General features: G+C 36.2%; 1 protein-coding gene across 1 annotated transcript; it reads right to left on the reverse strand.

The window, feature by feature from the left end:
• Window positions 1-508: 508 nt before the first annotated feature.
• On the reverse strand, window positions 509-5,478 carry LOC139866461 (U11/U12 small nuclear ribonucleoprotein 65 kDa protein). The gene is made up of 13 exons (XM_071854699.1): window positions 5,341-5,478; window positions 4,647-4,875; window positions 4,468-4,539; window positions 3,428-3,643; window positions 3,258-3,339; window positions 3,006-3,182; window positions 2,769-2,942; window positions 2,498-2,668; window positions 2,003-2,090; window positions 1,820-1,878; window positions 1,240-1,305; window positions 963-1,103; window positions 509-690 (listed from the first exon to the last, which is right to left on the reverse strand). Exons 2-12 carry the CDS (start codon window positions 4,859-4,861, stop codon window positions 1,014-1,016), a joined length of 1,410 nt encoding a protein of 469 aa, XP_071710800.1. The 5' UTR covers window positions 4,862-4,875; window positions 5,341-5,478; the 3' UTR covers window positions 509-690; window positions 963-1,013.
• Window positions 5,479-14,254: the final 8,776 nt, after the last annotated feature.

Genomic DNA, 14,254 nt, shown 5'->3' on the forward strand with positions numbered 1-14,254 from the left:
ACCAATAATATCTAAAAAAATGAACATGTATGATAAGAAAATTGATAACATGAATGAAAAGATCAATTAGTCCTCTATGATTAGTACTATTACTTCAATTTAGAAACATTTTCCAACCCTACAACTCCACTATTACCACCACAAACCATCACGTTATTCATCCCCCTTGGTTTTATTCAAATACGGAGTAATACTAATGGCATCAACCAAAGTGTTATTCTCCTCCACTTCCTTCAAAAGTGCCATGAAGACAAAAATTGAAGAATTTTTTGTTTCGTTTGTATAACATAGATATTATTAGTACGTGTTCAGAAAATTTTAGTTATTTAATTACGAACGACAACGTTCAGTCTTTCTTTATTTATGCTGAGAAAGTGCTGACATGACACTAAACTGACAATTTAATTAGTAATTTATACAGTTCATAGTTGGGAGTGGCGTTAATCAGTTAAGTAAATAATGTTTAAGATTAAAAAGTGAAAATATCAAACTACAAAAGAGTAGCGCACAAACATAAGGGGGCCAAAATATAAATAAATACAGAAATGAAATTCAGGGCCACAATTAAATAAATACGGAGTAGATAAGATCCTATATGGTAGATGTTGAAACACGTTGATCGCTTGCTTTATCCACCCACGTGGTTCCACAAATGCTAAAGCTCATGTAAGTAAATTCACAATATTACCCCTGTGTAGAAAAATAAGTGGATATTATTTGGATAAAATTCGGATAAACAGAAAAAAATTGAGACACCACAAGCTTTTGCCGCCCACATTTTGTACCAAACCTATTTTCTAGGTTGGCCAATTGTTCCTGTCAAAAGCATATCATTTTTTTTTTTTTTGGCAATAAAAATAGGTTAATCAAAAAAACTTGAAAACCAGGTGTTTTGAAACGGCCCGGCCCATTTAATCCGCTGGTGACATTGACGTATTTTCATATTCAACTCAACTGGTTACCTGTTTTGACTTGATGTACAAAATCTAATGAGTTGTGGATGTAGTAGTAAGTTATTTTTCGCTTGTTTTGGCAGCAGAAGTATTTCGGCCAAACTGGATGATCATGGGCTTGCCTTTGAATACATATCCGTTTACCAGATTCTGCAACCAAAGATTAATACATGTTTCACGAGTTAATACGTAATTAAAATGATAAGTTTACACCAACAACAACAGTTGTTGTAGCTAAAGATGGGAAAATGGCATTAACGAAAATGTCGAATATTTAGAACCATACCAGAGCACGAAGAGCAATGTCGACTGACGGGAATGTTACAAATGCTTGACCCCTCATTCTTCCCTCCTGAAACCACAAACCAGAGTTAATCTCATCGCAGTCAGTATAATTAAAGATAATATGTAATATATCTATCCACTGATACAGTTTTAGGCTACTGGGGAGGGCAAATAGTTTTAATAAAATGTACGCGGCCTAACCAAGTATTTTTACAAATGCATGAGTCGGTAGAGTCAGGGACTCGTCAAGTCAGATGTTAACTAACGTTGACTTTAGTAACATAATATAGATATATTACACATAAATGTATGAAAACATAAATATTTAAACATATATATAGGGCACAGAATCTGAATATAAAAAATATTAAAATTTAGAACTAACTTTGACCAACCTTGACTTTGCCCACTTTGATCTACTCAGACCCGACTAAGACCGACTAAGACAAACTTTGACTGACTTTGACTTAACTTTTTAGCGTTGACCGACTAATTGGACATTTTTAGGTTAAACGGGACAGACTAGTCACCAAACCGACGAATCGGCTAAGACGGTCGCCATTTACAACACAGCATGTTACCTGCATTAACTTCACAGAAAGATTTTCTTTAGCTGTTTCAATGTTTCCAAAGAATGTACCTGCGCAAGCAAGAATAAATCTCTAGTCAAATTGGATGTACAATACATAACTTTTTGAAACATGTATCAAGCTCTTAAGAAAAGCAAATGCTGTTTTAATTCTGTATTTGGATTTTAAGTTTACCAAACACGAAATAAAAGTCATCTGCAACCACATCTTTCGCCAAGTTTTTTATGTACAACACAGGGGCAGGATTTCCAGCATTATAATTCTGCAACAAGTATTTATATTAAATAAAAACCTTAGTTGATGCATGGGAATAGTAAAAAAAATTGAACAGTCAAGCGATACCAAATGAGAGCTTATATAATAATCATGAATGGGATATAATATTTACCAGAAGTCGCAATTTCGGAGGTCGGGTATATTTTGATCTCAAATACTCCAAATAAAAATAAAAAGTAGCTAAAATGGGAACTCGTCAAATAGATTGAACAGAATGAAACTTGCAAGTCGCCCACATTTTAAAAAACGGACAGATATGTCAAAAATCATGTCCCTGCCCGTTTTAACCTGTGCTAAAAATGCCTAATTTCAACCCCGAAACTATGACATGTTACCCAGCCCGCCCATCTAGCCAACTCTATTTTTTTCTTGCTAAAAGCTATATTTTGGTACCTTAAACATGGGAAGGGACAAAATTTCTTCTGGGGGCAATTTTCCGTGCTCCAAATCTTCAACGGTAGCAAACGGTTTAGTATTTATATTTTCATCCTCGACTTCCTCTATTTCTTCTGTTGTGCCATCATCTACTGGTTCAGTCTGAGTTCTTTTTGGAGCAATTTTAATCTGCCCCAAAATGATAAATAAAAACAAAAGTTAACTTTTTTTTTTTTACAAGAAAATAAATTTTTTTGATAAGTAGTGTTAGAAAAGGGGAGACAACGACCTGCAACACTGGGTTCTTCTTTTTAATCAAAGGGATCTCTTTAGGAACTAAGTTAGCAGGCTTTAATCCAACAGCCTCATGAGCTACATCCTTGTCAACAGCAGGGCCCACAATCGCCTCTCGCTTGATACGCTTACGCTTGGGTCCAGTTGGTCTCCGATCTCCAACCTCTTCCTAAAAGAGTAGCAATTAACGATAATGACTTTTTATTTTACTAATATTTTGACACGAAATTACCTCATCTGAAGACTCCAACTCTGATTCATCACTTGAAATATTCGCCAAACTAGAATTTGCATCTACGGGAGGAGGTGGCGGTGGTTGTGGTGCAGGTGCTGAAGGAGGTAATGGTGGGGTCGGCAGGGCTGCACGAAATGGAGCTGGAATATTCATTTTGTTCATCAAATGCAACACCTATCATGAGATATGTAATGCATAAACAAATTTAGTATAAAAAAAGTGACAACTTTACTGAAGGCAAAACGTTACCTGCGTATAGAAGCGAGGAACGGCAATTAGAGCATTTAGGATATTGGTCAGGATATTCCCATCGGGTGGTGGGTACGCATATCTACAATCGATTATGTTATTTACTAGTGGAAAAAGTAATGCTTGTAATGTTGTAAAATTGTTAAAAACAATGTGAGTGTACAACTTACTCAAGGTTAGGAGGAAACGGGTATTCCACACCAAGTTTTTCGGCAATAGGTTCAAGTGCTGGAAACGATTCCCTCTTTGAATCCTTTGCTTGACTAGAATCATTCACTGATGACATGGCATCATTTCCCGATGTAGGTTTATTTTGTTGTGATTTAGTACCATGTGGTTGTGTATTAGCTCTCTCAACTGACAAAACTTTACCAAGAAACCTTAACCTGAGAAATAATTTAAGAAGCTAAAAGCGACAGCTTATAAGATATAGGGTTGATGTCAAGTAAGTGCTATGTACTTCTCAAAGTCACTCATTACGGGACGTGCACTCTTATATTCGTTAAACTTTCAAATCGTAAATAGTCAGTTTCTAGACTTTGGCAAGTTAAACAAAAAACGTGAAAATGAAAAAGCGGTTCACCCCTTACGGCAGAAAAATGTGATTATTAAACTATTGCGTTTCACGTGATAATTTAACAAATAAATAAATTTACCAAACACTTAAGAGACAGATTGTTTGGTTATTGCGTTGTCAAACAGTGTAATCATATCCAAACACTATTAATTTATAACACGTTTTGATAAATCTGATTGATTCTAATTTTCTTAAACGCATAATCAATTTTTAAAACGCAAACCCAAACACCCCCTAATAACCTGATAACCCATTAACCAGTTTACTTGATAATCTGGGGTCCACATGGTGTCTAGGTGGCATCTATAAGTTTTTACTTGATGACATGGTGTCCAGGTGGGCGCACCATGTTTCATTATCTTTAAGTATGGTTGCCTATGTGGCATCAAAGACTGAATGCGGCTCCAACATGGAACTTTAGTACGGTAATAGCAGTCACCAGTGACCAAATGTACCATATTAAGCATAAATTATCACACTAATGACCACACGTGTACAATAAAACACAAGCACTATAAGGATTTTTAGAAAAGTCAATGACGTGTATATGATCTTAACCCAAAAGTAACACGTATAAGTAACAGACAATCTCATTATAAAGTTAAACATCTTGAGCATGTGATTACAAATTACCCATTTAATTGTCGTTGTGCTTGAGTCGCCATACTTTCATTACTGAAATCAACAAACGCACAGTTCCTCATCCTGCATCAATAAAACTCATACTAAAGTAACTGAAATAATAAAACATCTACTCAAACTAAAAAAAAACAAAGGAATTTGCAGAAGTACAAAAACAAAAGTTGTATAACCTTCCAGTAGTGCAAGGGCGGACACAAGAAGCACCATAATGAGAAAATAGCCGGGATAGGGTGTCATGGGGAATAGCTTCCGGAAGATGACGGATTAAAAGCGTAAATACTTCTTTATCTGGAGGCTTAGATGAATCGTCACCCGTATTTGTATGCGCATAATTGTACATCCCTTGAGAATACGGTACAGGTTGAAAAGGTGGAACGTTGGCCATCACGGAGTAATTACCTATAAGCAGTTATAGTTATATGTATCAGGACTATTCTATGCAAGAATCAGCCAATCATTAGTCACTGTTTTTAATATCACAGTTATACATAGATTATAAAGTGTATATAACCTACATAATTAACTAAAAACAGTCAGGTTACAAGAGATGGATTTACATGTTTTATCACATAAAATAGAATACTTTGTTAACATTAACTTTTCAAATAATATGGCCCATGAAAAACTGTCTTCAGTCTCCGCATTACATAAAAAGTTACAAATCCAGACACAGTAAGCTATAATGAGCATTTTAGAAGGTTTAAGAATCATCTTTCAGGAATTTTATGCATTGAGAGTTCAATTATTCTTTTAAACAATAGGTCGAACACCTGATGTGCATCTTTTCAATCAACCTAAACAACATAAGAAAGCAAAAAACCCTAAAATTCGATACAAGTAGGTGAAAGTCATTTCAATACGTACCTGTAAACAAACTATAGAACGAAGATTGTGATCTTAACTTGTTTGATCAAAATAGAGTGACAGAAGACAACGAGGTAATGGAGACGATGAGACTACATACGAATACTGGCCCAAAAATATCAAATACATACATACGAAGATTAAAGTAAGCCCAAACCCAAATTGGTTTATTTCAAATTAGGCCTGTATGAAGATGTTGGATTTAATAAACTAATACACCTTGAAATCTTGAATAATTATGGATTATGGATATTGTACCTAGTGGTTATTCGTCCAATGGAGTTGTAAGTTGTATTTCGTCGACTCAAAATCAATAATAACCTCAATCTATGAAACCAAGTTGAAAAATAACAAAACTCAATTCCGTATGTGTAAGATTTGAGAGAGTTGAGATGTAAACATTCATTCATTCATCTATCCTATAACAAAGAGAAATCATTCTCCACCCGCAGTGAAACACTCCAAGAGTAGAGAATTTCTGTTTGACGGTCGCGAAATGTACTTTTATGGATCTCACGGTCGCGAGTTTAATGGTCGCGGTTGTGAGGTTATGGCGGTTTAGGGGTCCGAATTTCCATCTATAAATATCCCACTTATATGATAACTTTTTCTTTTACGAATTTTAGGGGTTTGGGGTCGAATTTTGGAGCTTTTTCACCATTGTGTTTGGGTTTTAATCACTTGGATTTCAATTGTAACAAGATTCAATCATTGATAATTTTAATTTCTTATTTCTTGATTAATACTATAATGAATTATTGTTTATCCTTGTATTTATTTATCCTTTGCATGATTATGTCTAGCTTAATTTTTATGTATCTACTTATATGATTGAACCTAGGTGATGTATTGTTAATACTATGATTTATATAATTGATAATTGTTCTTAACTATGTTTGATTTAAGATCGACCGGTTCTTATGTTTATTGATTGATTTGATTACAAGTTTGTTAGATAAGTTAATGACAATTAATTAGATTGATGAACGTCTCTAGGTTATTGAAAGATAATTTGAAATATTGTTAGATTGTATACGAGATATGAGTGTAATTAGACAATAGTGATTGAATTAATTAACTAGCTAAAGTAATTGTGAGGTTAAAGAGGGACACCGAATTAACCTGAAATTGAATTGTAGTCTTGAGTAATTGATTGATTGTGTTCTTATTTGGTGTGCGGGAAACCAGCGTTATTTGATCTTTCATGATAAGATTGGTAGTTTAGGTGCGGGAAACCAGCCTACATTGTTAATTGGTGAATTAATTAGTGAACTTGGATAACGAAAGTTACACTTAGGGATCTAGTTAAGAAATTGTGAAAATCGACAGATAATTGTAGTGTTACCAGATAATCAATTAATATAATTGTTTTAATCATTGCAATCAACATCCTTGGGAATTAATTCTAAGTGGACACCCTTATCTCCTCCAAATTCTCGTCTTTTATTTTGCGTCAATTAGTTTATTTAATTTTAAAACAAAACTCCCCAATCTACTTAGGATAATTAATAGTTTGAAATTCTTAATCACAACTGCTTCATGTGGAATGAACTAGGACTTGCTATTAACTTTTACTCCACGGTTAGGATAGTTGCCTACTTGTGTGTTAATCATTTTTAATATTTTTTAGTTTAATTTTATAGGTTATGTTGGTGTTATTTTTGATAGAAAAATGATATGGTTACTTGTCCCACATTGGTGGATGGAATAAAAAAGAGGAGTAACATCTTTGAATATAAAAAGAAGTTATCCCACGTCGGTGGGAGGAAGAAGTTGGATGTGGATGACTTGGTTATAAAAGAAGGGCTAAGTATTCATTCCAACTTCACCAATCAATACACTTTAAGTATTTGATTATTTCTTTCTTTCTTACCCTTGTTTGAGAGTTGTATTAGTTAAATACTTTGGAGAGTGTAGTTGGCTTAAGAGAATCGTCTATGTCATTGTCATAATTTGTGATATAGTGTATTTCTCTCTTTGAAGGCCCGTGGTTTTTCTCCTGTTTTGGAGTTTCCACGTTAAATTCTTGCGTTGTGGATTGTTCTTATTTCTTTACTGTTTTGTTGGGCTGCATGGTAGGAATTAGTGAGATCATAATTTCTCAACAACTGGTATCATAGCGTCAGGTTTGACGTGGGGTCTTGGTCATAGGAGTCGAAGTATGCTCTATGCTTACCACGAGAGTGAATCGTCCACATCAGAAATGAATTCTATTGATCGTATAGGGTGTCTGGTTAGACAAATTTTTTTCTGATTCAGAGTAAGTGGTGTCAAGAATTTGTAGTGGACCGGGTGTTGGATTTTCTAATTTAACGGATCCTGTGCGCCACTTCACTACATCTGTCGGCCAGTCGAAACGTAGGCAAAATCTGAGAAAGTGTTGTTCATAAGATACGGATACGATGTCGAAGTTCAGTCCAATAAGGTTTGATGTAGAGAAATTTGATGGGAGGATCAATTTTGGCTTGTGGCAGGTTCAAGTCAAGGATGTGTTGATTCAGTCCGATTTACACAAGGCATTGAAAGGTAAACCCACCTTTGTTTTCAACGGTGATTCTAGCTGTAAGTTCTATGAAGAAGAATGGGATGATATGGATTTAAGGGCGGCAAGTGCGATTCGTTTGTGTCTTGCAAAGAACGTGCTTGCAAATGTGCACTGGTTATCAACGGCTAAGGAACTTTGAGATAAGCTGGAGTAGTTGTACTAGGACAAGGGCATTTCAAATAGGTTGTGTCATAAAGAACAATTTCATACTTTGCGTATGGATGGGGGTTCAAAGATTTCAGATCATCTGAATATTCTGAATGGTATTATTTCGGAACTGGAGGCTATTGGAGTTAAAGTTGATGATGAAGATAAAGCTTTAAGGTTGATATTATCTTTATCATAGTCCTATGAGCACATGAAACCTATTTGATGTATGGGAAAGAAACTCTAAAGTTTGAAGACGTTACTAGCAAGCTCCTATCTGAAGAGAAAAGACTGGAAGGTAACGGGGTCTCGTCATCAGAAAGTACGGTACTGTTGTGTTCGGATAGGTGGAAGAGAAACACCGGAAAGAATCTGGTATGCTGGAAGTGCAGGAAGACTGTGCATGTAAGGGTTAATTGTCCAGGTGGAGCTAATCCGGCAAATGGCTCCAAAGACGCTAACATTGTCACGGTTGTTACGGCGGGTGACGAATTCCTCTGAAGTCACGTCATCCTCATGGTGTATCCGCGCCACCATGGAAAGGAATGTTCGTTAATGGTTCCACAATTGTACATGAGCATTGGTTTGGCGTTGATGCAAGTTGTGTAGTGGAAACTAATGTTGTAGCTGATGAAACTTTCAGGGAAAGCCAAACAGGAAATGTCACCATAATAGTTCAGCTGGGTATACAACATGTGCCGATGCGAAATGCTTGGAAATTGATTTTCTAAGTGCTATACTCTTTATGGAGGAGTATAATAATTATGTTTAGAGTTATGATTGTCTGTTATGACAATGATTGTCGGGTTTTAACAATGTTCGATGGGGATGCAAGTTTTGTCTCTTGGGAGATAATGTCAACGGCATGAAGATGATGATCTTGAAGTTGTCGTCGAGGAAGCGTCTACGTCAGTTATCTTTGCAATGTGAAAGTATGGTTATCTATTTCTATCAAAAAGGTAGAGATTTGTTGGTGTTATTTTTGATAGAAAAATGATATGGTTACTTGTCCCACATTGGTGGATGGAAGAAAAGAGGAGTAACCTCTTTGAATATAAAATGAAGTTGTCCCACATCGGTGGGAGGAAGAAGTTGGAGGTGGATGAGATAGTTATAAAAGAAGGGCTAAGTATTCATTCTAACTTGCACCAATCAATACACTTTAAGTATTTGATTATTTCTTTCTTTCTTACCCTTATTTGAGAGTTGTATTAGTTAAATACTTTGGAGAGTGTAGTGGCTTAAGAGAGTCGTCTATGTCATTGTAACAATTTGTGATATAGTGTATTTTTCTCTTTGGAGGCCCGTGGTTTTTCTCCTGTTTTGGAGTTTCCACGTTAAAATCTTGTGTTATGAATTGTTCTTATTTCTTTACTGCTTTGTTGGGCTGCGTGGTGGGAATTAGTGAGACCATAATTTCCCAACAGGTTAGACTTAGTACATGAGCATTATATATGTGGCATAATGTGTACAATTCTAATATCTCGCTCTAAATAGTTTTGATACATGCTTTATGTGCATTTCACTAATATTTGGCTCTAAAGAGATTTGATACATGCTTTATGTGCATTTCAAATATATATACATATCTATAGGCTTATATATCATTTTTGATAAGGTATCAACTTTTATTTTCATATACTTCTATTTGCGTTTTATCCCTTTCATTTCTCATGTTGATAGGAGGTTCTTCTGAAAGTAATCTCTCAGTCCTCTAGTAGGAAGGATGAATTTTTTCTCCCGTATGTGGATAATCGGTTTTCTTTATCCGTGTGTGGAAGAACGATTTCCCATCTACTTTAAGGTTGAAAAATAAATGCTTACATCTCACCTTCTCCATACTCCATATTGATGAAATTAGATATTGTTGTTGTAGTTCTAATATACCATGAATCAAGCTAGGAATGAAGTCTCTACGAAAGCTACTAATTACTTGATTGGTAAAAAGTATAGCTTTATCATTAACTTATATAGGGGTTCGAGTCATGTTTAAAACATTAATCGCATAAATTATATAGGGGTGCGTGAGTTTATCGTTCTAAAAAAACTTATGTCATTAACATAAATTATGGTTGATAAACATCAAGGTGTTGATATATTGGTGGTGACCTGATTTTCTATAAGGGAAGTTAGGGGCCGACCCCCATGAGCTGCAAAATATTTCCCTTGAAGTTACCTACTCATTTCGTAGGCCTCAATGGTATCAGACATCTTGCGTTCGAGTCTCTCCTGAAGAATTTTACCATACACGATGCTCGTATGAATTTGTCACGGGGGGGGGGGGGGGGGGGTCCTTTCTGAGGGGTGGTAGTGAAATGGTTCGTCAAAGGAAACGATCGTGTGTGTGGGTTCTGACATTGTCTTCGGACCCCTTCAGTGACTTCAGTTGTTAAAAAAACAAATTAAGATCGGATAATTTCATGAAAAGCTCAATGATGGTTAGTTGTAAAATTACAATTGATAATGTATAAAGTAGGGGTGTAAATGAGTCGAGCTGAACCTGAGCTCGACTAGGCTCGAGCTCGACTCATTAAAAAATCAAAGAGCTCGACCTGCTTCAAGCTTCCAGCTCGTGTGACACTATTCAAGTTCAAGCTCGACTCAACTTCGACTTGTTAATGTATGTTGGATGTGCGAAAGATATCAAAACAACAAGAAAGTGTGTTTTAATTCGTGGCTCATTAAGGTGTGCCATGGCTCAACACTTAGATTGAGGTTCAAAGGTTGCAATGCTGTCAGTTTCGAAATCATGCTTTAAGACACGGCGCGGCTCCTCCAGCCGTGGTGCGGCTTAAACCTATCCGGGAGCCTGATGAGGAAAAACGTGTTTTCTTGCTCTTTAAGTTGTTTCCTTATTTAGATTTGCCTATATAAACACCCTAATGTAACCTGTAAAAGTGTGCACAAAATTAATAAAGATAAATCTCTGGTTTGCGCCCGTGGACTAAACCCATCTCCGTGTTTTAGAGTTGCGATATAACCACGTTAAATATCCGTGTCGTTTATGCTTTTATTTATCGTATCGCTTATTCATTTGTTGTGTGTGGGTTATGTGATTGTTGTAAATCACATGTTCTTGTTAGGATCCACTACCGAATTCCTAACAAATGGTATCAAGAGCTAAAGGTTTAAAGATCGGGAACAACGGCGATTGAACGCATATATATGATTGGTTGATGATTCGGGTATCATCAAGAGAAGAAGCGACTAGGGTTTTGTGTTTTGCATCATATATCAAGATCCTGAGATTTAGTTGATCGCGGTGAACATAGGGTATGTCTATGTACCCAGTAAGTTGATCACACCAGAGTTTGTCTGATTCTGGCGGGTTATAATGTAATCGGGCACACGGTTGCAATATGATGGTGATTTATTCGTGAAGGTTATGGAATCAAGGGGGTCGGTTTAATAGAGTTCGTTTGCAGAAACACAAGAAGAGATATTTTCGGAAGATCCGGGTATCGGATCTGAGTTCTTGTTCTTCGCGATCTCGTGCGAAAGAATGATTGAACTTTCAAATTCGGAGTTCCAGGAGCTGATGTAGTAGAAAATTCGTAGATGGTTCGCTAACCGTTGGATCGACTTGATTTTTTGTGTGTAAATAGTAGACTAAATTATCTACTGGAGGTAAAAGTTTGAGACGGATCAGAATATGATTTTTAAAATCTGGGCAGTTTTCAGAATGAAGTTTTTCGGGTTTGATGATGCGATAGCGAGATGGTTTTATCTCGAAAACTTTGGGCGATACGAGCTGAGTACTATGGGATGTTGGTTTGTTACAGAAGATTACAAGGGTGATTCTCTCAGGTTTGGGAATGTTTGGGTAACGAATGGATTACATCCGGGTTATTATTGACAGTAGGAGTTATCAGGGAAGTTTGACACTTGCGGGTTTTGAAACGGGACAACCAAAGTGATTGGTTGGATATTCCAGGTTATGTGGAATATAAGGGCGGGTTAGAGCTTCTTTCACTAAGGAGAATTGGTTGACGAAAGGTGTCGGATGGAACGCGTTCGATCGGTGCTCAGGGTTTTGGGTAATGATTATTTCAACAAACGAGCAGTTTCTTCGGGATGACCAATTAAGAGTTCTTAGATGATTGATGAAGTGGATAATCTTTTAAGTCCCGGAACTTGAGCTTTCAAGATATTGTTGAGAGTGTCGGGAACTAGATGTGAGTTTGGGAACTGACGAAAGTATCGGGTAAGTGAGAGTTGGACGACTAGTGGGAGTTGTAGAGATGGTTGTGCAACATGTTTCTCTGATTTTTCACAGTGTTAGTGCGTCGATTCTGGCAAGATATTCGGGTACTTATTTTACTCTCCAATGGAAAATTAATTTACAACTGATCGGGTGGTACGAAATAGATTCTTCTTGTGTAGCCGCGGTTTATTATCTTACTCATACAGTGAAAGCGTGGTTGAGGTTGAGAAGATGGGTTCGTGAAATTCATAGCGCTATGAGGAAAGATCGGTGTACCCGCGTGAAAGCAGAAAGTTGAAAGTGTAGATTTCAAGTCTGTGACTGCGTTCTTACTGAAACCTTGATGAATAATCTACAAGGGCGTCTTTTAGATTTTCTGATTGCTGGGAAGAAAAATCAGTTATAGACGGAAATTCTATATGTGGGTGATTTCAAGATATTGTTGAGAGTGTTGGGAAAATCAAGATATTGTTGACGAAAGGAAAATCAGTGATACACGGAAAATCAGTGTAGATTTCAAGATATTGTTGAGAGTGTCGGGAACTAGGTGTGAGTTTGGGAACTGACGAAATTATCGGGTAAGTGAGAGTTCGACGACTAGTGGGAGTTGTAGAGATGGTTGTGCGACATGTTTCTCTGATTTTTCACAGTGTTAGTGCGTCAATTCTGTGATAGATGGAAAATTCTGTTGAGAGTGTCGGGAAATTGTTGAGAGTGTAGGGAAATTCTGTATGAGGGTGATTTCAAGATATTGTTGAGAGTGTCGGGTGGGTTAGAGCTTCTCTCACTAAGGAGAATTGTGATAGACGGAAATTATGTATGAGGGTGATTATTGACATGTCGATGACAGGGTTGGGTGTGTCTAGAGTGATGAGTTGAGACGGTTTTGTCTTCTGTTTTTTGAATCCTGTGTTTGAATTCTCGCACATTTCAATGGTGGCGGAGAAATCGAGAGATACCCAAGCTAGCAACAAAGATTAGATTATTACTCAGGTGTTTGAGTGTGAAAGTGAAATGTCCCGTTCTTATTGATTAAAAACGTTCCATATTAATTGATTTCGTTGCGAGGTTTTGACCTCTATATGAGACGTTTTTCAAAGACTGCATTCATTTTAAAACAAACCATAACCTTTATTTCATCAATAAAGGTTTAAAAAGCTTTACGTAGATTATCAAATAATGGTAATCTAAAATATCCTGTTTACACACGACCATTACATAATGGTTTACAATACAAATATGTTACAACAAAATAAGTTTCTTGAATGCAGTTTTTACACAATATCATACAAGCATGGACTCCAAATCTCGTCCTTATTTAAGTATGCGACAGCGGAAGCTCTTAATAATCACCTGAGAATAAACATGCTTAAAACGTCAACAAAAATGTTGGTGAGTTATAGGTTTAACCTATATATATCAAATCATAATAATAGACCACAAGATTTCATATTTCAATACACATCCCATACATAGAGATAAAAATCATTCATATGGTGAACACCTGGTAACCGACATTAACAAGATGCATATATATAAGAATATCCCCATCATTCCAGGACACCCTTCGGATATGATATAAATTTCGAAGTACTAAAGCATCCGGTACTTTGGATGGGGTTTGTTAGGCCCAATAGATCTATCTTTAGGATTCGCGTCAATTAGGGTGTCTGTTCCCTAATTCTTAGATTACCAGACTTAATAAAAAGGGGCATATTCGATTTCGATAATTCAACCATAGAATGTAGTTTCACGTACTTGTGTCTATTTTGTAAATCATTTATAAAACCTGCATGTATTCTCATCCCAAAAATATTAGATTTTAAAAGTGGGACTATAACTCACTTTCACAGATTTTTACTTCGTCGGGAAGTAAGACTTGGCCACTGGTTGATTCACGAACCTATAACAATATATACATATATATCAAAGTATGTTCAAAATATATTTACAACACTTTTAATATATTTTGATGTTTTAAGTTTATTAAGTCAGCTGTCCTCGTTAGTAACCTACAA

This window comes from Rutidosis leptorrhynchoides, chromosome 1 (genome assembly GCF_046630445.1).
Source record: "Rutidosis leptorrhynchoides isolate AG116_Rl617_1_P2 chromosome 1, CSIRO_AGI_Rlap_v1, whole genome shotgun sequence".
Lineage (NCBI taxonomy): Eukaryota > Viridiplantae > Streptophyta > Magnoliopsida > Asterales > Asteraceae > Rutidosis > Rutidosis leptorrhynchoides.

Excerpts from the sequence above, each read along its gene's own strand:
- LOC139866461 (XM_071854699.1), bottom strand. The coding sequence starts at position 4,861 with ATGGCCAACGTTCCACCTTTTCAACCTGTACCGTATTCTCAAGGGATG. Across the intron at positions 2,943-3,005 it reads AGTTGGAGTCTTCAGATGAG|GAAGAGGTTGGAGATCGGAG; the intron begins GTAATTTCGTGT and ends CTACTCTTTTAG. Across the intron at positions 1,306-1,819 it reads TTTCTGTGAAGTTAATGCAG|GAGGGAAGAATGAGGGGTCA; the intron begins GTAACATGCTGT and ends TTGTGGTTTCAG.